We start from the raw sequence: 27,622 nt of genomic DNA, 5'->3' as shown, positions 1-27,622 counted from the left end.
GGAAGCAGTGGCTGCATTTCTGGCGAATGTGAGAAAGTTCCACTGGCATTGACCGCAGTGTAAATAACTAGAAGGTTATAATACCAGAGTTAGAGATCTGGGCTTATAAACTATCACACAACCACAGGATGAACAGCAGAATTATGTGCCAATGTCGGACAATTTTCTAAAGTCAGCAATAATAGTAAAAGAGTAAATCATTCACTTGTTGCTGTGTGTTGTTGTATTGAAGAGACGTTAATAAAATCTGCTTCTTTCTTTAACGAGATTGAGACGATGCAGTGTTACTTTTCTCCATGTAAACCTCCGTTCATATGTACCTTTATAACCTCAGATGATGCCTTTATTTATTTCCAAAGGTGATGTTTCATAAGCCATGCTGAATGCGGATCTGTATGTCTGTTTACTATACACTATTAAGAAAGAGAGAATGCTCTCTGAAAAGAGTGGAGAGTAAATGTGTTTATTATTTTGCCAAGATGAAACAAGATGCAGTTTTGGTGCAAAGAAAGTTGAAGCAGCATTTTCTTGGCATCTTCTCTTTGCTGGTTGTGTAAAGTTTGTGGAGGTATGTCAGATGGTGCCCAGGACTGTCCGTGTCAGCACCTGATTTCATTCATTCTGCCAGTGCAACAGTGTGTGATTAAACAATGGCAAAATGCGATAAACAGTAAAACTATATGTGCTTAAAACCAATGAGTTTATTAAAATCATAATTAATGATAAAAATATGTCGACATTTATTGCCAGCCTGTAATATAAAGCAGCATAATGTAGTATTTTTGTATAGCTAAAATGGCTGGAAGTGGCTTCTACCGGAAGTGGTCCACATTCATGGTTGATAATGGTGGTGCCCTAGTTTTGCTGAAAAATAAGGTGGATACTGTACATTGGACAGAGCTAAGGCACAATCGCATTATCTAGGTCTGTTAGTTTGATTTTGCAAAAACAAAACTGGTATGATTTCAGTCAGACTAACGCGTTTACAAGATATTTTAAACTGACAAATTATTGCTTTAGTCCAACTCAAATCAAATGTTTAAAGTACATATAAATGCATTGACAACCCATACTCATAAAAATAATCAATGCTTACTTTCTTCCATAGTTCACTAAAGTTTAGGTTTAGGGCTTGGGTTAGGGGTAAGACTTTATGGTTAGGTTTAGGTTTGAGGTTTGGGTTAGAGGTTAAACTTAGGGGGAAAAAATGGAAGAACGCTCTTTCAAAACCCTGATGTTTCTCTTTCTTCCATGGTACACAACAGTGATTTTCCTACTAAAATCATGTTTAGGTTTAGGATTTGAGTAATGAGTTAGACTTTTTGGATAGGTTTAGGTTTGGGGTTTAACTCAGGAAAAACTGTAATAACACTGTTTGTTTATTTTTCTCTATGGGATTAAAATGCATCTTTGTATGAGCCAACTCGCACTATTTCTTATGAATTCACCATTTAGTACTATTATTATGACTTGTTGGAAATGCCACGATAAATAGGCAACTCGTGAGAGAAGTCATGAAAATGTTAACACAGAGAAAAATAGAAAAATTCAAAAGGAGATAAAGGACATGCCTATTTTCCTTCTAATTACAAAATTGTATACAGTCAAACCTACAGATTAGTGGGGTTCAGAAAACACCCCACACATTTTTCTGTTTTCTAATGATTTTTAAAATATCTATATTGCACACAATGTAGGTCAATACTTAAAATAAACACAGAAAAGCTTGGACATATCTACTCAACATCTTCAAAATTAGAAATGGGTGAAGATGGGTGACAGATCTGTTGTACCTCAATGCACATAAGATATTGACAGTTTTATGCTTCATTTTACCAACACTGTATCCTGTCCATAGTGAGCATGCCTGTGTTGAATGTAAACATGATATCCATGCACACTGAATTACTTGTAATTTTGATCCAAAGGAACTTACAGTTTAGGACACAAATTTATACCGCTTAGGCAGAGGCGGACTTTACCATTAGCCAAAGATCGGCCATTGCCTTAGGCCCCGAGCTACCAATTGCCACAAAAAAACGGCGTATACACTTATGTTTTTTTTTTTTTTTTTTTTTTACTTTTCACTAATTAATTATGTCTTTCTAAAAATCCATACGCTAAAATGCCACCGGGCCCCCCCTCTGTACCCACTACATTGGACTTTTTCGTGATCTTACTGTGCATCTGCGGAAATGATTCAGGAAGACAGTAGCCGACTCGTGTAAACAAATGGCTCGGCGACGTGTACAGACAGAGCAAAAAAAAAAAAAAAAAAGCTACCCAAGTGGTGCTGAAAAAACGAGGAAGCGGGAGGAAATCAAAAAGATTTAGCAAAACGGACAAAGGTAACAACCTTTTTCATGGCGCCTGCTGATGGTGTTAACACTAAAGAGCAGAAAGATGCTAAAGAAGTTAGCATTGCTAATACTGGCGAAAAGGCGCTACCCGTTGCTGCCGGCAGTGCCAGCCCAGGTTGCTCAAGCGATGCTGCTGCTATATGCAAGACAACTTTACAGGACCCTTCAACTGGAAATGGCTGGAACTGCCATGTTCACTCTCCATAATAACTATGGCTATGATGAAGATGGTGATACAGACAACTAGTGAGTAGCAGTCACCTTAACCAATGTGTTACACTTGAAGATGACCTAGCACTCTGGCCAAAACAGCTGTCAGACAAAGAGTGCTGCTCAATAGTGCAGAGAGGACCAGTTCAGATCAAGAGTAGAATTTTTCCAAAAAATCAAGAGGGGCGCAGATTCGCAAGCAGTAACTTATACATGCAAATGAAGAATGGAGAAAAGATAAGCAGGTCGTGGCTCGTGTACAGTGAAAAAATGGACTGTGTTATGTGCTTTTATTGCCACCTGTTTGGAAACCGAGAAAAGAGCACTCAGCTAAGTGGGGATGGGCTCAATAACTGGAAAAATCTTTCAGCCCACTTGAGACAGCATGAGAGGTCTGCTGAACACATCACAAACATGGATACCTGGTGTAATCTATCACAGAAACTACAAACAAACACAGCTGATAACTGCTCTTGAAGTAAACCACTGGAAAGAGATTTTAAGAAGACTTACTGCAATTGTGAACCATCTGGCAGAGTGTAATCTTGCATTTCGTGGCCACTCAGACAGGTTGTTTGAGTCTGGCAATGGAAATTTCCTTGGGCAAGTAGAACTAATGGCTCAGTTTGACCCAGTCATGCAAGAGCATTTGAGGAGACCTCAGGCAAAAGATCAAAGTGACACTTATTTATGCAAGCATATTCAAAATTAACTAATTTCCCTTGTGGCAAAATGTACAACTGATGCAATTGTAGAGAGAGTAAGAAAGCCAAATATTATGCAGTAATCATGGACTGCACTCCAGACCTCAGTCACAATGAGCAGCTATCAGTGGTGCTACGAATTGTTAATTGTGAGACCTCAAAAGGTTTCTCCATTCATGAGCACTTTGTTGGTCTTCTTCAGGCACTTGACACAACAGGAAAAGTCTTGTGTGAGTCATTTTTAGGGCATCTAGAAACTCTAGGTTTGGATCTTTCTAACTGTCGAGGCCAGTCTTATGATAATGGGAGTAACATGCAGGGTAAAATGCAGGGGGTCCAAAAGAGAGTGCTGGAATTAAACAGCAAAGCATTATGTGTTCCTTGTGGAAGTCACACACTGAACCTTGTTGTTGGTGATGCAGCCAAGTCATCTGTGACATCTATCAGCTTCTTTGGTCTGTTACAGCGACTTTACACTCTGTTCAGCTCCTCAGTTCACCTCTGGACCATTCTCACAGAATATATCAAGAACTTTACACTGAAGGCATTGTCAATAACCAGGTGGGAGTGTAGGGTTGAAGCTGTTAAAGATTTTCACTACCAGCTGCCTAAAATCATGAAGGCATTGACTGTTCTACAGGAGTACACCATGGAGAAACGGGATGCAGATGTTATCTCAACAGCTGGAAGCATTTGCCAGGAGATGCAGAGATGGCCTTTTGTGGTAAGTACCATTGTGTGGTACAATGTGTTGTTCCAGATAAATAAAAGTGAGTAAGATCCTGCAGAGCCCCAAAGTTTCAGTCAAGACAATGAGGGAAGTAATCAGGGCAGTGACAGAATTTCTTCAGGAATTTCTAAATCATGGATTAAACTCTGCCAAAAAAAGATGCCAGGGAGATAGCAGAGAGGCTTGAGGTGGAGATGAGCTGGCCAAAGGTGCGTCAGAGAAGAACAACTGGACAGTTTGAATATGAAGGAACAGAGCACACTCAGTCAATGGCAGAAGACCTCTTCAAAAGAGAGTTTTTCCTGCCTCTTAGAGATATGGCCCTTGTCACATTAGAGGACAGATTTTCACACATGGAAACCTTCTATGAGCTGTTTTGATTTCTCTTCTCCATTGACATAATGAGAAGCACTGAGAAGGGAGGGGAGCTGAATGCTACCACAGATTGGAGCAGAGAATGAATGGATGATATTGATGCAGAGGACCTGAAGCTTGAGGTAAAGGGTGCAGTTAGATCCTTCCCCACACATATTTCATCACCATCTGAGAAGCTTGATATATATATATATATTTTCAGTAATTCACTGGATATGGAATTAGTGATAGCAAGATTTGTTGAGGCCAAGGCTCGCAAGGTCAAATTTTAGTATGGACATTTAAACTGTGCCTCCCAGCCATACATAATATGGCCTCATGGCATATGATGTACCACAACTTCTGAGAATCCATGAAAGAGATACATAACTGTTCTGATTACTCAATACAGCAACAGCCCAAGATTCCCTTCATATGTTCCCAACCCACTAAAGCTGAGTTGATTAGGGAGAGAAAGCAAGAGAAACTCAACCAACATAAATAAAATAATAAAAAAATACATTCAAGGGAGAGGAAGAGAAAATGGAGAGGAAGAGAAAGACAGAGACAAAGACAAAGAGAAAAGGGAGAGGAAGAGAAAGACAGAGACAAAGAGAAAAGGTAAACATTTTTAACAGTAGATTATGTTTATTATTTTTGTGTCTCCATAATTGACCTCTTATTGTCTTTTTGTGTTATTTTCTCATCAGTAACACAAGATAGAAGACAGAAGACCATAAACAACTTCTTCAATTTGGGCAGCAGCAAGCAGGTCCAGTAAGGAGATTCTATCAGTGAACCTGCTGGAAAACCAAGGTAAATGATGACAACCAATGACAGATCTTCCATGTAAAAGGACAATAAATATTATCGTGCAGAGATCATATTATTTATGAAAATAAGATTTTACAGTGGGTGCTTTTGTTTAACTGAATGTTTTATTGTGTTTTTTACAGATGCAATTCCAGATGTCTAGACATCACTGCTGTGTGAAGACTTGTGAAGAGAAGTTACAAGTAGGTCTTTCTTAGATAAATAAGGATTGACAAAAGGGGAGAACAAGGGATGTGGAGGACCCCATGCCTGTGTTTGCCTTAGGCCCAAAAATGACTAAATCCGCCCCTGCACTTGGGAGCAGATAAGTGCAGCATCAAGGGTTGAACAGTGACAGTAAAAGGGGTATATAATCAACTTTCATGGGTCACTCTAAAGGCCTCTGTATACTTCCTAAGAAATTGAAGATCAAATAGGTGTGATGTCATTTAGAACAAAATCTAGCCAAAAAGAAGGTGTTGTTGCATTCTTTTCAGTGGTTCGTAACAGCTCGCTGGGGCAAAGTTTTAGGAAAACTTCTGACCGGCTGCTAAACACATTACTGTCATTGGTCCATGTCATTGTGACCTAGAGCTCCACCTCCCTTGAGGCCAACAGCTCATTTTGATTATGATGTTCAGTCAGTCAAAATCAGTCAACATTGGTGTGTAGAGTTATTATAGAGCTGATGGAAATGTACCTACATCTGTATGACTGTTCGCTTAGAGACATTTTCCAAGACCATAAACAACCCCATAACTGTTCTCACCCTCTCTCTCTCTCTTTCTTTCTCTCATGCTCTCTCAAACAAGCTCATACAAACAGTAGAGAAACACTCAATTATTCTAACTGGAGTGCACTGACAATACTGAAGAGCAGTAACTTGCATAGCCTCTTCATAAAAACCACTGACCCAACACCACTTTACAAGTGCAATAAACTGAGTGCCACGGCATATCTGTTGAAGGGGTAGCCATGGCAAAGATGGTGCAGCACCACGGTAGTCATGGAACAGGTTCTGTTAACATGCAATAAAAACATAAAATAAAGACCACCAAGGTCCAAAACAAATGAAATATAATTAATGCCTAAGAGGCAGGTCTGTATTAGTTCATTAACATGGTGGTATATAGACCACTGATGCCTTGAGAAACGCTGACTGCTGAAACGTTGGTAAATAAATGATCCTATATCTTGATTTGTGCAGGTATAGGCATTTTTTTCTGTACATCTTTGCCGTAAATTGCACCTCTGAATCTAAGGTGTGCGTTTACTTAATTGTCATTTAGAATATAGCCCACTCGTAACAGTTTAAGCCAGGGACTCTCTCATATAACTGCAGTCAGAAGTCAGTGAATGCAGACGAGTCCTCAGCAGATCTTAGACTTGATATAGCGATAACATTCAGCCATTCCATGAGCTAATGAAAAAGAAACCCTTGAGCTAAAACAGGCAGAGGTGTGATACAAAAGATCGCATGAAAGACATTGGGAGGTCAAAAAAATTTGTAATAAAATATCTGTACTACGAAATAAAAATGTTCGAGTCACTTGTTTTGGAAATTAACCATTGTTAATAAATAACAGGCTGCTGCATGTTAATCATTACATAATTACCATACTGCACTAGTCTACAGCTGTTCCAGGATGACATTATGTAGGTATCAGTGATATAATGGCATCCGGAATGTTAAATGTGTCTCATGAGTTTGGATTCTTAAGGAGCAATATCTATTTCAGATATTTTTTATCTCTCCTCCATACTGCTTTTGGTCTCTACTTTTGGTATCTGATACTAACATGACCTGTGTTGCCATGAAAATCTGATTCAGATTCAATATCAAATAGGCACATAAAATAAATGTCACTATTAAACTGAATACATCTATAAATTGTTTTAAGCATAGGTGTAGGTGGTGGTGATCTAAGCCAGAGTCATGCTGCAAAAGGGAGGAGATGAGAGGAAAATATGAGTGGGAAAACAATCAAGAGAGTAATGTGTAATGTAATGGTTGTGAGCATGGTAATGTGACTAAGCGTAGACTATGTACTAATAACAATGAAAAATACAAATATGTCAGATCATCCCAGATACACCAGAAACACATTCAATACATTAGCAGTAAATTAAATACATTCAATGAATACTTCTACTGCATCACATGCACTGTGACATGCACAGCTAGATAGAGCGCAAACACTCAAATATGCCTTTAAATTTACACATTCAAATTTTATAACACAAATAAACTGTGTGATGTTTAAAAAAAATGAAATTTACAATTTTAATATTAAATATTTAGGTTTTTGGATTTTATGTTGATAAAAAAAAATTATTCAGTTTATACTTTTGTTATGAAATTGAAATGCATATTTTTTTATTTTAATTTTAATTTAATTTTTATTCTTTTATTTATTTATTTATTTATTTTGAATTAAGTAGGAGTCTAGAGAGCTCATTTTAACTTTAGAAAGAGCACAAACGGACACAACAACAAGGTCGGATGGCCCCTTATGCGTCGGTCCAGGGCTGGATTGGTAATCTGGCATACCGGGCATTTTCCCGATTGGGCGACGCACTTTGGGGCCCATCAGGGGCGGACTGGCCATTGGGAGAACCTGGACTAAACTGAACCCCCCCAACAACTTTTGGGCCAGTTTATATGTAAAATCCTGGGCCGATTTCTCTTCCCAGTCCACCCATGTATCCCTCTGACACATAGACCAACAACAACTACTAAAATATAGCGCAGATGGAATTCATTGCATCCAATGTGAACGTCCCCTTTAGGACTCAAGTGTTTAGCTCTACAACATTGCCACAACATTAAGTTTACATTTAATCTCTCCTAACAGTCGTATGTCACGCAAAATGATCTTCTGGGAGCTGTCAAAGACTGTAGCGCTTTATTTACTTAAACTGGAATGATTGACTGCTGTTGACTGTTTCATGTGAACTTTATGAAAATATAACTTCTGAAGTTGCGGAGTTGACGCCAAGTTAATCGATGTGATTACTTTCTCTTTGTGAAATTAACGTACAAGAAAGCATACATGAGTGAAACATTCCGAGAACATATTGCGTCTTGCTCCCACTGTAAGTGACCGTAAAACAATCTCACCAAGCCTCCGAAGCGGATCGTGGGTTTTCGACTCGTACGCTTTGGGTTTAGTCCGAACGGTCTCTGGTTTCTTTATACCCCCTAACATGTTGAATATCCCTTCGGTCCCCAGGCAGCACTTCTTATAGCCGTCTTGAACCGAGACAATCGATAGACAGAAGTCCTGAAGAATGAGTTTAAATCTCTCGTCCTGCGCTTATGAATCACTGCGCTGCTGTGACGCCTATCGCAACACTTGACGCGTCTGAATGCGCAGCGCGTAACTCGATCCCAGCGAGAAGCGGTAAATATTCTGCTCTTAAAAGAAGCATTCAGTCACACTCTCTAACACTGCCTGTGCCACATTTACTATGCCGCCCTAACTTCATGAGGATTTATTTTATAATGATGAAAGCACCAAAAGCAGACGGTGAGTTGTTTTTACTTTAACCTAGCTGCCCACTGAACTAAAAGCAGAGCAGCATTGTTCCATGGAACAAGTTTCAGAAAATGTTCAAATGAGGCATGGACTTATTTACAGTTGGCTTTGTAGATAAACTGTTAATTGCAAACAAACAAAAAATAAGTTGACTGAATGCAGAACTTTAAATCCACTCAGCTTTGCCTATTCCTTGGACTCCACCTACTGGTTTATTCATAAAGGCAAATGTTTCAGTGCAGCCATGATGGCTTGAGCTGCAGTTAGTCTGTGAGTGTGAGACTGCTGTAGTTAGTTAACAGTTTTACGTTTGACATCCGGTTTCATAACCATTAAACTCTCTGTGCATTTCATGTTTTGAGCCCAAACTAACTGTCCTTTGCATAGCACAAGACTTAAATAAATAATTAAATAATAATAAAAATGTAACCATATGACGTTATAACATCACGCTAATAGTGAAATGCTCAGGAAAATATCCCATTCATAGCACAAGATTCCGTTTTAGGAATATACGTTTTATAAAATGTATAATAATTGTAATATTTAATATTTAATCCATATACATAAATTAAACTCCAAGACCATTTGAGCTAAATATGGCAAACCAACTACAAATTATTCAGAATATTATTCCATATATAGCACAAGGCTTATTTTGGGGAGTTCCTATTGGGTGTTTTTTATATAGAATATTTAACTCATAAAAATCAATTAAATTCCAAGATCATTTGACCTAAAAATGTCAAACCGACTGCAAATTACTCCAAATATTATGCTTTAAATAGCACAAGGCTTATTTTATTTACCACTCATCATTCTCTCATACCTTCTGCAAATCATTAAAAAATACTCTGCAATTGACTTGACATCTTTAGGTCAAATGGTCTTGGAGCTTTATTTATATGGATTAAAAATTCTCTATAAAAATTACCAAATAAAACTCCACAAAATAAGCCTTGTGCTATATAAAGAATAATATTCTTAGTACTGTTGTCAGGTGTGGGAGTAGAGAAGCGAGGACTCAAGCGCATGGAATGGGCTTTATTAATAAAAGATAAACAAAAACAAACAAAAACTACCCTGAACGGGGAAATCAGTCCCAGGGCAGGGAGTCGAGAAGAATGGCTGGGCTGGAGACAGGAAGCCCCAAAGGCCTTGTGGTCCTGAACCAAACAGGCCAGGATGAGCAGGGGAACAGGAATGATGCTTAAAGAGCAGGAGTAAACAAGAACACCTAAACAGGGAAACATCCACAGAGTGGAGCGGAGCAGAGCAGGGGTGTGTATTCCAGAAAGCAGGTTATGCGACATACCTGGTACGTTTACAGATAAGTTAACGGATAACCTCAGCTTTCGGTTCCAAAAACAGAGGTAACTTTCAGGGTATTTTAGTAGCCATAGCAACTTACTCTCTGAACATAACCTGCTCCGGAGTAGGTTATGTTCCAGAGTTAGTTTATTTCAGGTAGATTTTAGTATGTTTCAGAGGCTGTCAGCGCATGTGTGCCCTTTTAATAGCGGCACAGTGAGAAAGTTCAGTTTACGCACAATATTATACTTTTAAAGCAATATTACGGTAAACTGCAATCTTTACCTCACAAATCTTCTTTACTCCGGCATTTCCAGTCTCACACCACAGATTTGCATTCAAAAGTGAACAAACTGTGTACATTGTGCTTTAAAGGGGTCATGAACTGCCTTTTTGTATTTTGTACTGTTCTCTGAGGTCCATTTATAATGTTATCAAGATTTTTACATAAAAAAAACATCATAATTTAGAAGTAATAGGCTATTTTCTGTCCTGTTTTGACCCCCCTCATCGTAACACACCGTTTGAATAGGCGTGGCGGATTGTAGACTCGGAAGTAAAAGCCCACTGGTTTGATTGGCTAACAGTTTTGCATATTTAAAAATCCTACATCCTTCATAGATGGACGCTGCTGTGATTTAGGTTAAAAACGCATAAATACTCAGTACATATCAAACGATCTGTAATAACAGACAAAGCAATAGTGACCACGTAATAAAAACAGTTATTCACAGTTGTGTGGTGCGACATTACTGTCGGATCCAATATAGTCGGCACAGCATCGTCTTTTAGTTTCAATCTTTCTGAAAATCCTGCGTCGAATTGTGCCTTATTTGTAAACGAATCCGCGGTAAAATGAAGTGAACAAAGGACCAAGTTCTTACTGACGCGGTCTGGAACTTCATTAAAAATAAAGTTCATCCACTCTTTCCTAATGTTGGGATCAGAAGGAAGGCAATGCAAAGACTGTGTTTTTCCACAACTTGGCAATGCACAGTGTCTTGTTGTCTTCGGAGCTTATCATTTGGTTTCTGCGTAGACCTGCGTTTGCCTCTCTCGTTATTTACCTACTACATTCGTGAATCGGTGGGCGGGGCTAAACAGGCAGTGATGTAGAAGCAGGTGTTGATCTTCTTCTGCGGCGGTGGTGTTTAGCCACACTATTACGTAATGAAGTGGCACATTCCAGATCCTGTCGTTTTGGCAGATTGGCTTCAATATAAGCTGTTTTTAGACTAATGAGAAAGTTTTGAGTTCTGAAACTTACAGGATGTTTTTAGTACAATGACCTCTTATATGTCAAAAGATCAAGGGAATTTTGATTTCTCAGTTCATGACCCTTTAAATTTTAATGGGAAGGTTTTAATACTGTAATATTTTTTTTAACGCAGAACACATTGGAAAGTCCCCCACACTCTTCACTGTAAAGACAGGGCTTTATGTATTTATATTTAACCCTTGTAATAAATAATTTTTATTCTATAAATTTCATAAAATAAAATTATTATAGCACCCACATTCTATTTACAGTTCCTTCAGTCAATGAATATTAATTTTATTTATAAAATGACGTTCCATAGTATCAATATGTAGGTAATGTCTGCCAATTAAAATCTTAAGCAATTAATCACTCGTTATTCTTCTTCACTAACTAGATAATATGTGATAATTTCACAGACAAGAGATTAGAAATTTTATTTCTTATCACTCTAATTCATGTAGGCTATGTACATATAAATGCACACGTTTCCATACTTGTACATTACTCTATTATCTGAAAATATAAATGAGACATGCTGTCATTTAGAGTCACCCACAGTGACCTCATTTAGCTGGTGGTCAGGTGATTCAATGAAAAGATGTATCTTTCTGATGCTCAGGCTCCTCTACTCCATCAGAAACTGTACATGGTCCATCTTTAAATTACATTTTTGTTTTTGCCTTTCAATAGGGACCTTTTACAGCTTCCTATTAACAAGGAAGAAATGAGTTACTTTTCTCTAATGCTGAGATCATGAACATCTATAAGGTATAGTCAGACACATGATCTTAAATCAAAACAACAATTTAATTCCGTACCAAGTTGGTGGAGGCAGATGGACCATACTGTACATGACAACACAACATGACAAGTTTTAATGCCACATCAAATGAGAAAAGAACACAATGCACATGTAACTCCTATCACTGTCCACCTGTGTTACAGCAGATCTTCATCTTATAATGCACATGAATAATCATGTGTGGCCTACTAAAAAACATTACATTAAATCAATGGAAAATGATGACAACTGTTGGAGATCCTACAATTGAAAGAGGGTCTTAATACAATGAGACCATCAGCAACTGTGGGAAATTAAAGGTGATATGATTCTAAGTCTTTAGAAACCCCAACTGGGTACATAAAATGGTATTAAAAATAAAGGAAATACATTCAGTTCACATGACAGTAAAATAAATTAGCATGCACAGATCATGGTAAATACCATTAAAATTAATCTTAAAATAAAAAAATATATAAAACCTATAGACTATTATCATAATATTAATAGAATATGAATGTTAATACCTATAATTAAGTTCAGTGCAAACAAATAACGCAACGGTCGACCTATTAAACATTAATGTGTTGAGAGAGGTCTAATATTAATGTTGAATTAAGCGTTTATATGTACGGTAGAACTTTATTGTTTTATTAATTTAAAAATTCACGCAATGATTCAGTATAATTTCTGTCAAGCAAACTCTCAGTCCTAAACCAATGCAGCTCCTATCGCTATTACGAATGAAGATGAAGTAATGCTCGTTTGCAGTCATTAAAACTTCTTGTTCTGCTTCACTGAAATATGGCGCGCCTTTCTTCTTAGCGTCTGTTTCCATGGTGACTCGTGGACTCGGCAATCTGCTGAGAATGTCTTTCTGAGTTCACCGAGAACGCGCACAAACTCTGAGTTTCAGACACTTGGTTCAATGAAACTAACCTCGCGCAGGTGTTCTGGAAGGAATGGGTTAATCAACCGAGATTACAGGGTATATGTGACGGTAAGTTAACACTGCTTTCTGGAATACAGAGCAGGTGGAACAGATAACAAGGTAACAAGGTAAACGAAGGGGCGGGGTATCACTAAAGACTGAACTGAACAGAACGCACAAGGCAATGAGGAAACACAACAAAGCCATGTGCACTCACAACATTAGTGTCAGGACCCAGCCATCAACTATAAACAAGACAAACCGAAGTGAAAGGATCCTGACACTAGACACACAGGACAAAACAACACAAAACAAACACAAAAAAAACAGGTGCCAGGTCCGAATCTGAAGTAAAATACTTAACTAGAGTGTCGGGAACCTGAAGAATTTGCAGTTGTTTTGACATCTTTAGGTCAAAAGGTCTTGGAGTTTAATTGATTTATATGGATAAAATATATAAAAGAATTCCAAATAAAAAATCTCAAAAATACACCTTGTGCTATGTAGGGAATAATATTCTGAGTTTACTGAAGTTGGATTGATATCTTTAGCTCAAACGGTCCCTGAGTTTAATTGATTTAGAGTAGGCCTATTACATAATTTTTTATTTTTTTTTTCTCCCAATTTGGAATGCCCAATTCCCAATGCACTTTTAAGTCCTCGTGGTGGCGTAGTGACTCGCCTCAATCCGGGTGGCGGAGGATGAATCCCAGTTCCCTCCGCGTCTGAGACCATCAACCCGCGCATCTTATCACGTGGCTTGTTGAGCGCGTTGCCACGGAAACATAGCATGATAAGGAAACAGTTCTATTAGTTGCGCGGAAATGGCCAAACCAGCCATGGTTTCTGGAAATTATGGAGATGCTGTACAGCTGCCATGGGAAATACCGCTGAGGAGGGATCTCCTCTCTCAAGCGCAAGGCACAATCTGGCATCCACAGCCCCAGCTGTGGAACCTGCATGTGTGGCCGCTGAATGGGGCGCACTAGACGTGCCAGAACTGACGCGTTCAGTCATGAACACCATTTTACAGGCCAGAGCACCGTCCACGAGATGCTTCTATGCATTAAAATGGAAGGTGTTGATGGATTGGTGTCTCTTACATGGGAAAGACCCAGTAAACTGCTCCATATATGAAATTCGAATATTTCTTCAAGAGCGATTAGATGCAGGACTCACCCCGTCAATGCTCAAACTATTTCTGCATATGACGCACATGAAGCCGGTGCCTCTATAGGCAGGCATGATTTAATCATAAAGTTCCTTAAGGGAGCAAGACCATTAAACCCATCTCGGCCGGCTAGAGTCGGCCGGCTAGAGTCCCGACTTGGAACTTAACTTTAGTCCTAAAAGCTCTTGCAGGGCCCCCCATCGAGCCTTTGGACTCTGTTGATTTGCGGATGCTCTCCGTTAAGACAGCACTACTGCTGGCTCTGGCCTCAGTAAAACGGGTAGGTGACCTGCATGCACTATCAGTCAACAGTTCATGTCTGGAGTTTGGCCCTGGTCATTCAAGAGCCACTGTCAAACCCAGGAAAGGCCTAAGATCCTAACCACGCCCTTCAAAGTGCAGGTGGTTCACCTTCAGGCCTTCTTCCCTCCTCCATTTAATTCTGACGAGGAACAATCACTGCATTTGTTATGCCCTGTGCGGGCACTACATGCATACGTTGAGCATACTTGCCAGTTCAGACTGTCTGATCAACTCTTTATATGCTGTGGAGGATGCACAAAAGGAATGTCCATCTCCAAGCAAAGGCTCTTTCACTGGATTGTCGATGCAATTGCCCTGGCTTATGAGTCACAGGGTAAGACTTGCCCAATTGATGTTAAAGCACACTCAACTACAGGCATGGCCTCCTCATGGGCATGGACGAATTGTGTGTCCTTACAAGACATATTTTTTGCAGCAGGATGGTCCTCTCAAAACACATTTGCAAGGTTTTACAACCTAGATGTAACATCTCTTTCTTCACAAGTCCTCTCTGTTTAGAGCACTTGCTATTCATTGACCAAATATATATACTTATGCCCTTCCTTTTAAATACGGGCTCCCCATCATTTACACAACCGCCTGCATGCAGGCCGTTATAATTTACTGCAAAGTCACAAGCACTTTCATTATAAATAAACTCCCTTCGCAACTGGGTTCATAAGGAGTTAATTCATACTATATGACTATAGTTCATATATTGTTATGAGTGCTCCCCTCCTGGCCAACACAAGGATCACTCACTGTGGCATACTCATGTCGGTCGCCATCCCATGAGATTGCGGTGTCATGTTCCTCTCTGGGAAGTTATGTTGAGTAGTGTGCCGTGATGGGATTCTGTTCCCCATATGCGTTGCTACGCATGTCGAGTGTACTGAGTCGTAAGGGATCGTCTCGGTTACGTACGTAACCTCGGTTCCCTGAGATGAAGGGAACGAGACATTGCAAATGTTAGCCGCACTACAAGACTCAGAGTTCTTGAGGTACAAGTGATGCACTCCTTGTTCTCAGTCAGAAATTCTGAGGAAATGGTGTTTGTGCACCTGTTTTTATAGCAGACAGTTTCGCACCAAAACAGGTGGGGCTCAAACACCATAACTAAATATAAATATATATATAATAAATATTAGAATATTGCCGTTATTGTAGAGAGGTTTCAAATAGGTCGTATAAGAAGGTATTCCCCATATGTGTTGCTATGCAATGTCAAAGACGATTTACTGACAGGTCACACAACAGTGCTGATATCAACTTGAAACTACAATTAATTTGATTCTGATAACTGCTTAAACAGAGCCAGATAAACTAAGACCTCTCTTGTAAACACCTTTTGGTGGAGATAAATCACTAAGTGTAATAGTTGAATGAACTATGATAAAATAAACTAATTGTCAAGAAACTAAACTCAACAAATCAATGTATTATTGTTTGAAGTGTCAAAAACTTTTTAGAACAGCCTGGATGTTTTTTTTTCTTTTTGTGGTCTTTTTCGTTTTTTATTTTGGAATTAAAAGTTCTGCATCATAGCTTTTAAATGGTCAATTATTTTAGCTATGATAATTACAATACTTGCATATTTAGCTCATGATTTTATTAATAGAATCCGAGTCCATGATTTCAGTATTGTTGCATTATATGAAAGTCCAGTTTAAAACTGTTTCTGATTATATAGATAATGAACAAGCCATCAAATCCGACAGCTCATTACTACCCTTACAAAAAAGAAGTATACTTAAAGTTCATTTTATTAAGTATACTTAAGTAAAGTTCAAGTATATTTTTAAGTATACTTTATGTAGTAAGTATACTCATATCAATGTACTAGTCGTATACTTGTAAGTGTACTATTTTAATACTTCTTGGGACTAAATTGGCCCACTTTGTAGTTTATAAAAGTATACTTTTAAGTATACTTTAAGTGTAACAGTAGTAAACTTTGAGCACACAACTAGTTTACAACTAAGTTTTTCTTTTGTACTGCAACTATACTACAGAAGAACTTATAGGTATACTGATAGTTTACTAGTTAAATACTTGTAGCACATTTTTTAGTTTACGAAAGTACACTTTGAAGTATACTCTCAGTAAACTACTAGTTTAGTAGTTTTTTACTGCAAGTATACTTGTAAGTTTTCTTTGAGTGAACTTAACATCATACTTATAGTTTACTATTTATATATTATTTTTGCACTTTAAGTATACTACTATGTTCCTATTTAGGTATTAATTTTTATACTTGAAATATACCTTTAACTGTACTTTAAGTAGATTTGAAGTAAACTCCTATGTACTCTACCAGTGGACTACACAAAAATTCACATACTCAGGATTAGGAACATATCTGTTTTCTTTATAAATCAATATTTTCAAACAAATCTATTCTGTTGGATGCCAAAATATAACAACAGTGACACTCAAATTGACATCCCAGTTAAAAACAAAACAAACAGAATAAATATAATGTTTAGGGTAGGGTCATGCAAGAGCCTCTCCGAAATCAGTTCCTGGCTGCCCACGAACAGGTTGTACTCCTCTGCAATTTCTGCCCTGTTAAATGCCCATCCTGAGGCAAAGGAACCAAAAATCCAACCAAAAATTGTTCAACTATATGAAAACAAAAATGTTCTTTTCATATGGTCTTCTTTGAAGTGGCTTGCTTGGTGTAACTTTCATTGTTGCATTTTTTTCTTATGATGCATCTCACATCTTGCATGCTGATGTCAGGGAACTTTGACAGAGCATGGTCTGTGAGTTAAAACACACACAAACAGAACAAAACATTGCTTTAACACTTTTTTTTTTGTCACCCAAATTCACCATCCAGAATTAACACAATAAAACAGTCAAAGTAGCATGTAGGGATGTGCAATTCAATTTCAGCCTGATTTTTATCAAGTAAGTTTCTGAACACTAACGCAATCTGCAAAATTGCTATATTTACCAACAGACAGCTGAAAATGTCCTTTAAATGTCTACCTTCACATAGATTAGGGTTATTTTTTTAAGGACATCAAAGGAGCCTTGGTTCTTTTGTTTGCAACATTGTGCGCAATTTTTTACTTTTGCCACATTCACAAATCTGAACTGATGATCCCAAATTAGACTTTTAGAGATTAGAGGCTTTTCACACAATGTTTGGAACATTCCTTTTTTGTTCCATGTTGGAAGTGACAGTAATGTAACACAATCACTGCCACCTCCAACATGGAACATCATTATGTAAAAAGAAATGTATATGAGTAATGTGTAGGAATTTATTTAAGAATGAAATTTGCCTTTAATTAAATGCACTCACCAAGTATAGTATCAAGTTTTGTGCTATCGAGCTGTGGCTTTGATTCCACATCTTTGTGTGCGCCGATCGTCTCCCCGTCAAACTTGAATGGGATAGTGTTTCCCTGCCATAGACGAGCACAGCAAGGTCCCCGATGTAGACTGACAGATTTGCAGTCCGCAGAGAGTTAAGCTTTCATCTAGGGACTTTGACATCAGAACCTTGCATGAGAGACACCTGAAAAACAAGTGATCAGAGTGATCAGTTAGTTTGCAATTGGTTATACATTGTTGTTACACACTAAAGTAATGATAAGATAATGATACACATTCCCTGGGAAATCTACCTATTCATCATCTGTGCATTAATGCAAATAAACTAAGTTATTCCCCAACCAAACAGGAACTCTGGGAGGCATTCCCACATTTCCCAATAAAATGATTAATGAGGGTGCAAAATGCTACTGTGCAACGCAAGAGAGAGCCTGGCCACACTGCTCTGTATTGTCTCCATCCGCATTCACCGTTTCATTGAGAAATGTGTGAATGCCTCCCAGATTTCCTGTATGGTCAGGCAATATTCATAATAACCAGTTAACATGCACATTCACCATACAGTTGAATATGCAGATTTTCCAGGTAATGTGTAGTCACTGCCGAGTTGATTAATTTATAGATTTACTGGGACATCGTATAATCCACATCTTCCCACATGGACCGTAACACATACATGCATGTGTGGTAGTTACCATATCATCAGACACCACTTGAGGAGAAACACATGCAGAAACTGGTAAGTCTACAGATGTTGTGGGTGCAGAAGTGTGCAAAAGCCTCATAACTGCATGTTGACACAAATGCCAAAAATCACGATAGTCACGTGACAAAATCAATCACAAATAACAGCCAATCAGAAGAGCGTGTGGGCAGGCTCTATCTGCAAGTGCACTGCTGTCTCACACTCGCAACGAAATGAAACTAACGAAATTAAACCATTTAAACATTATCAAAATAAATACTCAGTGACTGATTCAATCTTTGTCATGCAACACACTTGTTTGTGCTTTGTATAATATTAAAATGGTTTAGTTTGAGTTGAGTTGCATCTGGTAAGGACACTGGTAGTTGCAGCAGCCACTTTGCTAAAGCAGTCAAACATGCTGCACTGCTTCAGATTTATAGAATGTTGTATTTGTAAGTGTTTCATGAGGTTGCAGGTGTTTCCCCCTTTACACTAGACTAGTCAACTAAACGGTACTGCTGCTGCTAGTTGGCATTGGAAATAATAGTCGACTAGTCCGTTAATATTGACTCCCATGAAACTTTTCAAAAAAATTTCACTATTACGTTTTGCGTTATATTTTTTCTACAAATGCTACGTCCAAATTTCTGTCATGTAAACGTTACTTAAAAAATAATAACTATTAACACAATTATTTAAAAAGCATTTATCTGGAGCGGATTATTTCACATCAGGTCTTGTGGCTTCTCTTTCACTCGCGGCGCGCACAGAACAATGTCCTGACTGCAAAATATGGTATGCTATTCATACTTCGTTCTTCATTGTTATTCGGACATAATTTAGGCCTATGTCACTTTCCAGTCGTAGTCATTGTTTAGCACTTGGTAAAACATAATGTGCATGGTAACAAAGATTTAAAAACTGAAATCATGGACAACTGACAAGCGCGAATCTGGAGAAACAGGTGTTAATTCACAGAGTTGAGGAACGCAGGCTACATGTGTTACATTATTGTGTTATTGATAATTAAAGTAACTAATTATGCTGCATATTTGGTTGGTTATTTGGAATAAAAAGTGCCGTTGTCTCAGTTTTGGCTGCGAGTGCGCAAGCTCTCTCTCTCACGCACACACATAAGCGTTTTGTTTTTTTCTGTCAAAATGACAGAAAGCATTTTGAATTATCCGTCAGTGTTTTTAAAATTCGTTAAATGATGGACACTTTTCCGTTAACGCAACCCTAGTTATAATATGTCGGCTAACTTTAACTTGGTATTCTGTTTAGAACAGGCTAATAGTTTAGCTCTTATTCATCCTGCACTGTCTATTCATTCAGCTGTTTTCTATAAATATGCTTATGTTGGCTAACGTTGATTTAACGAATGCTTATCGTCTTTTAGCTGTAATGTACAATTATCATAATGCAAAAACAGCATGTCGCAACACTATTTTTTCTGCGGAATTTAGTATCAGATTTGTCTATTAGAATAATAGATTAAAGGTGCAGTATGTAAGATTCAGAAACCCTTGTTATTAATGACACCTGTGGCTATTAAGTGAAATGTAGCCAGCTACCTGTTGCTCGTGCTCGCTGTTGCTCAGCCAAAACAATGACGTAACATACAAAGAGACTGAACGTGATTCACCGGCATCATGCTGACAGATGAGGTAGCATAATTAACATTACACAGTTATGATTGTTTTACTACAAACTTTGAGACTAAACTAAAACTACTTACCAGCTAACATAGCATACCGATACACACACACAGCTACATACTACCGAACTATACCAGACAGTTTACTGTTGCATTGTTATGTTGCACTATTGTATGTTTTGTATGTCATATGTTGTACTACGATCAAGAAACCAGCATATTTTGCTTAAATTTATCCTGTATACCTGACATTTAGTATAAAGAGAAGATCCTTTAAATTATTTGAAAGTTACGAAGCAAGGTAGCTTGCAATTCATCAGCGTTAACAGGCAAGATCAAGTTAGCTAATATTACACAGATCAATCCTTATGGCACTATATTTGACATGCTTTGCAGTTATGTAAGCCTACCTGTCCAATAAGAAGAATGCCAATTCAGGGTCGGTTCTGATCCCCAAAACCGAACGGAGGTCCCTCCAGGAATCAAATGCCCTGCAGATGTTCACTCATGTTTCTGCTTAGCCAGATGGGATTCAGTAGATCAATTTTATTTTATTTTTTTTAATTTTTTTTTATGGCTTACTCTGAGTATGTGTAGGAGTCGGTGTTGTGCTGGGAGCCGGACGTTTGCTGGATTCCATCTCTAAGATAACGTTACCTAGTGTTGCAGTTTGTTGCCGCTGTTAAATAGCGGAAAAGAAGCCATTACTGAGGCAATGCTCTCGGGAGTGCGTATAAACGTCACATCCTTGGGATTTTCCCAGCAAAAGCGACCCGCTTCCTTTGCATGAAAATCAGTCTACAGGCTTTAATAAGCAACCTAGGAAGTCCGGGAAGGGCTAATTTTTTTAAGTTGCGTTACAAGCCGTTCACACATTGGCAAAAAAAAAAAAAAAAAGAAAGGAGAATATTACATGAAAATAGTTACATACCGCACATTTAAGTATTTCAAATGAATCACATATACACACAATGTTTATTTTTTTCTGTTTTCTAAGGATTTCTTACTTTTAGACTAGTTGACTAGTCGGTTACAAAATTAGTTGTTGCGCACATCCCTACTTTACGCGCAACTACCTTTTTTTTTATTTTATTTTTTTTACATATATTGCTTTTAGTTGCATTTTCATTAAATTTTGTAAAGTGAGCCCACACTTTCTAATGTTTTGCTCTGTCAGCCATGACTGGAGATCACAAACAGTTTAGCTTCCTCATCATTACGGGGACGGTTAGGAATTTGAAAACGTCTTCTATGTGGTCGTGTCTAAAGGTAATGAATTAACGTTAATATCGGTCGGCCAATTATGTATAATATCAGTATCGGCGTATATGTTTACCAATATGCGCAGATATGAAAACTTTTTTTCAGAACATATGATGCAGAAAACAATGCTTTATAATTGGTGTCATTATGCAGTTTATCCAGCAGAGCGCACTCCGACTCCATTGTTTACAGATTTGACTCTGAACTGATGGTGACTCTGCAGACAGGGCGGAGTTAAGCGGTGCAGAGTTGAGCGGTGTCTTCGCGGCAAGTTGCTAACTAGTTTATGAAATGCATACTGGAAAGTTAATAAACAATGACCCCCTCATTTTCCCTTTTCAATATAACTTATATAACGTTAACCCTGTCCCTGACAACCATGTCACTCATGTCTGTTTGCTGTTAGCCAGCTATAGTTTGTCAGTGCGGTAAGTAATGTAGCAGATTGAAAGGTAAACATCAGAGCATCTTTTGCAGCTCAGCAGACAACGGTGCGGTGGTGGATTGTGTCTGCTGAGTGTTGATTTCATGCTACGCTGTTACCTAGTTAGTGAGACGCAATGCTGGTCCATCTTTTACTCTTTGTGACAACGAGCTTATAGCTATCTAGCTAACCACATAGCTACTTTCATTGCTTGTCAGCTGAGTGGAAGCTAATGTGTAAACATGTATTCACCAAACTGTTTTGTTCAGGATTCACAGTTTGGTACCCCCTTCAACCAAACAAATCCAGTCATTGCATTTATAAAATGTAATATTTAAAAGTCTGGTTTTCCACCATTGAAAGTTTCCCCTGAACTTGTATAGCACAATACGGTGTAACACCGCTGCCGCTTTTTTTCTCTTAACTCGTCAGGTGTAAAATGCTTTTTGTTTTACAACCTGCCAATAACTGACTGGCAGTATTAATATAGTCAGCATTTGACTGATACTAAACAGTAATACTGATGTTTATTTAGCTATTTGTTTTATTTTTATTCATTCTTTATTTTAATATTAACCAACTGGAGTGGTGGTGGCGTAGTGGACTAAAGCACTGAACTAGTAAGCAAAAGGTTGTTGGTTCAATTCCCACAGCCACCACCATTGTGTCCTTGAGCAAGGCACTTAACTCCAGGTTGCTCCAAGGGGGATTGTCCCTGTAATAAGGGCACTGTAAGTCGCTTTGGATAAAAGCGTCTGCTAAATGTAAATATTCAGCATTTGACTGATATTAAACAGTACTGATATTTATTTAGCTATTTAGTTTATTTTTATTTATTCTTTATTTTAATGGTCAGCATTTGACTGATGCTAAACAGTACTGATATTTATTTAATCAAATCAAATCACATTATTGTCACACAGCCATATACACAAGTGCAATGGTGTGTGAAATTCTTGGGTGCAGTTCCGATCAACATAGCAGTCGTGACAGTGATGAGACATATACCAATTTACAATAACATCAAATTAACACAACACAATTTAAACATCTGTTATACACATACATTTAGCTATTTATTTTATTTTTATTTATTCTTTTTTTTAATGGTTAGCATTTGACCGATACTAAACAGTACTGATATTTATTTAGCTATTTATTTTATTTGAATTTATTCTTTTTTTAAATGGTCAGCAACTGACTGATACTGAACATACAGTACTGATGTTTTTTAAGCTATTTATTGTATTTTTACTTATTCTTTATTTTCTCAGTGTTCATTTCTAGAATTTTTTGACAATGTATAATAATAATGTCAAATATTCTTTGATCAAAATATTTGTTTATGAAAGCAGCCTTCTGAGTACCTTTGCATAGTAATATCGGTGCAAAATCGGTGAACAATCCACATAGAAAAGTTCTCAAAAATTAACTATATCGCCCACCATATCGATAATCGGTGAATTTCCCCCCTCTAAAATCAGTATCGGTCTCAAAAATCCCATATCGGTTGGGCTCTAATTAACGTTACATAAATACCGATAGCAGCACCATTTGTCCAGGAGCTTTATTTCAGTACTGACCAGTCAGGAACCTGTACCAATTTAGTACCAGTTCCCAATACCCATCCCTAGTGATGGGAGACATTAAATCCCGACGAAATGGATAAAATATATGTAATTATTATCGTTTTGGGTGTAAAGTTCCATTACAAATTTGATGTTGCTTTAGTTTTTCTGCATTTTATTTTTGTGATCTTGTCTACACAAGGGCAGAGTATTTGTTTAACTTAATTTCTTAAAATTCATATAATTACCTCTCATGGCATCTAGTATCTCTTTAACATTGTCTTCTTTCAGCCTCTTGGTCTCTCTTTTAAGTTCCTTTATTTGTAGCTGAGCCTTACTCCAGTTTCTTGGCAGTCGGTCCTCATCTGATGATGACTCCTTTTTCGATAGTTGACTACACCAGAACACAATGATTAAAAAAAAAAAAAAAAAAACTACTGTGTCAAACACAAGATGAAATAGTCTGCATCCTCTTTTGCAGCAAAAGTTACATAAAAGTTATTACTTAAACTCTAATTACAGTACAATTTGTAAATGTTCAAATAATTTAGGTTTGCTTTGCCATCAGCTCCTTCTTCAGGCCTTCAATTGTTTGGTCTGCTGCATCTTTTGGGGTACAGGTTGTCTTTTTGCTCTTTTGCTGTCAAAATTACAATTTAAAGTTTTTCAATAGCAGGCATGTGCAACAACATTGATTCTAATAAATATTTAGTGGTAATTAGAATATATTAGTTAATTTAATTTTGGGACTTGGCCAATTATTTTATTTATTTAACTATCCGCTTTGGTCTTGCATTTGACTGAATTTATGGCACTGATAATGAGACATTGAGATATGAGATATGAGATATTGTACAATGACCAATGCAGCATTTACAAAAACAATAAGAATTTTTTTTAAACCGAAAATCATTATCAATAATCATATGATTACAGTATTAAACAAAATGACTGAGATTAGCATTTCAGTTAAAAAAATACAGACTAGAAATAAAAATGTTTATAGCCTAAGTAAAAATTATTGGGCCAAAACAGAAAATGAAAACACAGAAACACACGCCAAGTACTCAAATGGAAACCACAACAGCCATCGTCTTGCTGTGTTTTCAAGTGATGGCTCAAAACCTGAAGTATTAAAAAGGTTTTGATGATGTACCCCATCCATAAATTTCAGCTAAACTAGGTTTGCAAATACGTATATCTTTGTCAGAAATGGTGAAATACTTCCATACCACTGACATAATTGCTGGAGTCAAGGCAGGCATTCACACAGCATCACAGAGTGAATGCATCATCATGGATTAAATCTTTTTACAATTAAAATCAAACATTACAACAAATAAAATCTACCATAAATAATCATAAAGCAATCATAACAGTGTAAAATGTGACAGGCAACACAGAAATGTCATTACTATTAATTAGTGACAATAAACATGCCAAACTGGGATGCAAACACTTTACGTTGTTCTAATATCACTTGATTTCTTTATTGACAGCCAGTCAACAGGGATTTGCTTTTAAAGACATTTGACAGTGATTACATTTCAATGTGACACGATTATCTCACACTCTAAATGGAACTGAAGGGACAACTTGTTGCAAATCTGAAGTAATGCAAATTCTTAAAAAAATAAATCCCTATTGAGTGTTTTTTAGTGAAGAGATCAAGTGAGGTCAGAACAATGGAAAGGAAGGTTTTGCTTTTCAGTTTCAGTTTTCATCAGTCAGCGTCAATAATGAATAATGAGAAAGTAATATATCACTTCTGTATTGCAATGCACATTTTATTTCTGCAAGAATCACTTAGAGAGGTGGCATAGAATCCTCCCCATACTGTTTTTATCTATGTAATTACCTGTTTTGTTGGCCGTTCATCCTCTTCCACATCCTCCATCCACCTACTTTTTGGCTTTGTCTTTCTCGAGTGTTTGTTTCCAGATGTCTTCACACTTTAGCAATTAAAAAAGGAATCGCAGGGATTGCAGGAACTGTCAATGACGCGAAAAGGTTGAGGTCAGGCCAGATTCTGGTCGAATGTACAAAGAAAGTTCATGTAGATAATCTACTGTGTGCAAACACTTTGGCTGGTGTCCCTATGAAGGCATCTTTACACCCATACCTAAACTCCAGCAAAGGCATAATAAGAACCAGAGAACTACATGACATAGATGAGACTGAAATAGCTTCAGAACTAGCACAACAAGGTGTTACAAGTGTAAAGAGGATTACAATAAAAAAAGGAGAACAAATGATAAAGACTGGTATGTATATTATGACATTCAACAAACCTCAATTACCTGAATGGATCTGGTTAGGGTACTTGAGGGTCCCCGTTGACATATACATCCCTAACCCCCTAAGATGCTTCAGTTGTCAGAGGTTTGGTCATAGCTCCGCTGGGTGCAAGAACAATTCTACCTGTTATAATTGCGGAGAGGACAGGCATGAAGAAACCTGTTTAAAACCATCAAAATCCGAAATTGCTCAGGGGATCACCCGGCCTCATTAAAACACTGTCCTATATGGATTAAAGAAAAAGAAATTCAAAGAGTAAAATGTAAAAAAATAGTGAACTATGTAGAAGCTCGCAAAGAGGTAGAAAAGCTCCCAGATTTTAAGTTTGAGAAATCCTTCGCATTTGTAACATTACCAGCCAAACATACAGTTGAGTGCCAGACAGATGTGACCTGGCTAACAAAAGACAAACCTCAGTTATTCAGCAACAAAAACCCACCTTCGTCAAAAAAGAAAACGCAAAGCATTTGAGAGCACTCAAACCTCTACCAGTCAAACACAAACCAGAGCTAGCGAAGAACCAAATCCGACAATGGAACATTCCCTAATATCAAAAGGAAAGGAGCCACACCAAAGCACAAAAGCACAGTCACAAAAAGCTAGTCAGGAGAACAGGCCACGGAAAGCTGATCATATAAAACATATAGATATGGCGGAAAACACCGCAGTCGGAGTCCCTCTCCTAAGAGTAGGAGTAGAGTCCAAGTTCCGGTGCTACCAACTTGACAAGTAACAGTATCATTCAATGGAACAGTCGAGGTGTCAAAGCAAACTTTGCAGAACTTCAACAACTAGCCATGTTACTCAGCCCTCTTGCATTTTGTCTCCAAGAAACACATTTATCACCAAATGGTCAAATATCCCTAAAAAAATGTGTATGATTTAACACAAATGGACCAAACATACGCAACGTTCATCGCAACGTAATTCACAGTCAAGTCACAATAGACACTAATCTCCAAGCAATAGCTGTACGTTTAACCGTCCATATGGCCATCACATTGTGTTCCATTTACTTGCCTCCAGATACACCTGTCACACTTCAAGATCTGTGGAATCTTGCTGATCAACTCCCAACCCCCTACATATTTGCAGGCGACTTCAACAGTCACAGCCATTTAAGGGGAGGAAGTCGCACAAATAAGAAGGGAAAAATACTTGAAGACTTCTTTAATATCAATGAACTGTGTATCCTCAATGATGGTTCAGACACTTACCTGCACCCAGGACATGGAACATATTAAAAAATCTATTTAACAATATGCAAACCTGATCTCTTGCTAGATTTCTCATGGCACACCTGGGACGATCTGTGTGGAAGTGATAATTTTCCCCTAATTGGTTTCCCCTAACTCCTCATGGTCACTATAATGTGGTTCATTCTCAGTGAGGCGCATGGTGAGTTGAGCATGGATGCCGCAGTGGGTGGCGTGAAGCTTCCACATGCAAGATCTACAAGATCAAATATCCAACATAATTTTCCAAGATGGTACCTCAATAAAGCCAACTGGTACCTGTTCCAGACCCAATGTTTTTTTATTTTATTTTTTTCCCTTTTTCTCCCAATTTGGAATGCCCATTTCCCAATGTGCTTTTAAGTCCTCGTGGTCATGTAGTGATTCACCTCAATCTGGGTGGCGGAGGACAAATGCCAGTTGCCCATGCATCTTATCATATGGCTTGTTGAGTGTGTTGCCATGGAGACATAGTGCGTGTGGAAGCTTCACGCCACCCACTGCGGCATCCATGCTCAACTCACCATGCGCCTCACTGAGAATGAACCACATTATAGTGACCATGAGGAGGTTACCCCATGTGACTCTACCCTCCCTAGCAACGGGGCCAATTTGGTTGCTTAGGAGACCTGGCTGGAGTCACTCAGCATGCCCTGGGATTCGAACTAGCGAACTA

At 37.9% G+C, this 27,622-nt stretch overlaps 1 protein-coding gene and 1 long non-coding RNA gene across 2 annotated transcripts in view; one reads left to right on the top strand and one right to left on the bottom strand.

Moving 5' to 3' along the window:
* The window catches only part of LOC127450134 (1-phosphatidylinositol 4,5-bisphosphate phosphodiesterase delta-3-A), a 52,636-nt gene extending 44,152 nt beyond the window's left edge, over window positions 1–8,484 (bottom strand). Inside the window, exon 1 of the mRNA XM_051713945.1 lies at window positions 8,293–8,484. Within this exon, the coding sequence (XP_051569905.1) occupies window positions 8,293–8,380 (88 nt within the window). The 5' untranslated portion in view covers window positions 8,381–8,484. The remainder of the gene's footprint in view (window positions 1–8,292) is intronic.
* Window positions 8,485–8,561: 77 nt separating this feature from the next.
* Window positions 8,562–27,622, top strand: part of LOC127450138 (uncharacterized) — a 28,520-nt gene continuing 9,459 nt past the window's right edge. The window contains exon 1 of the long non-coding RNA XR_007898916.1: window positions 8,562–8,701. This is a non-coding gene — a long non-coding RNA (uncharacterized LOC127450138). The remainder of the gene's footprint in view (window positions 8,702–27,622) is intronic.

The sequence above is a fragment of the Myxocyprinus asiaticus genome, chromosome 13 (assembly GCF_019703515.2).
Source record: "Myxocyprinus asiaticus isolate MX2 ecotype Aquarium Trade chromosome 13, UBuf_Myxa_2, whole genome shotgun sequence".
Classification (NCBI taxonomy): domain Eukaryota; kingdom Metazoa; phylum Chordata; class Actinopteri; order Cypriniformes; family Catostomidae; genus Myxocyprinus; species Myxocyprinus asiaticus.
This window is presented reverse-complemented; position numbering and strand designations above follow the sequence as displayed.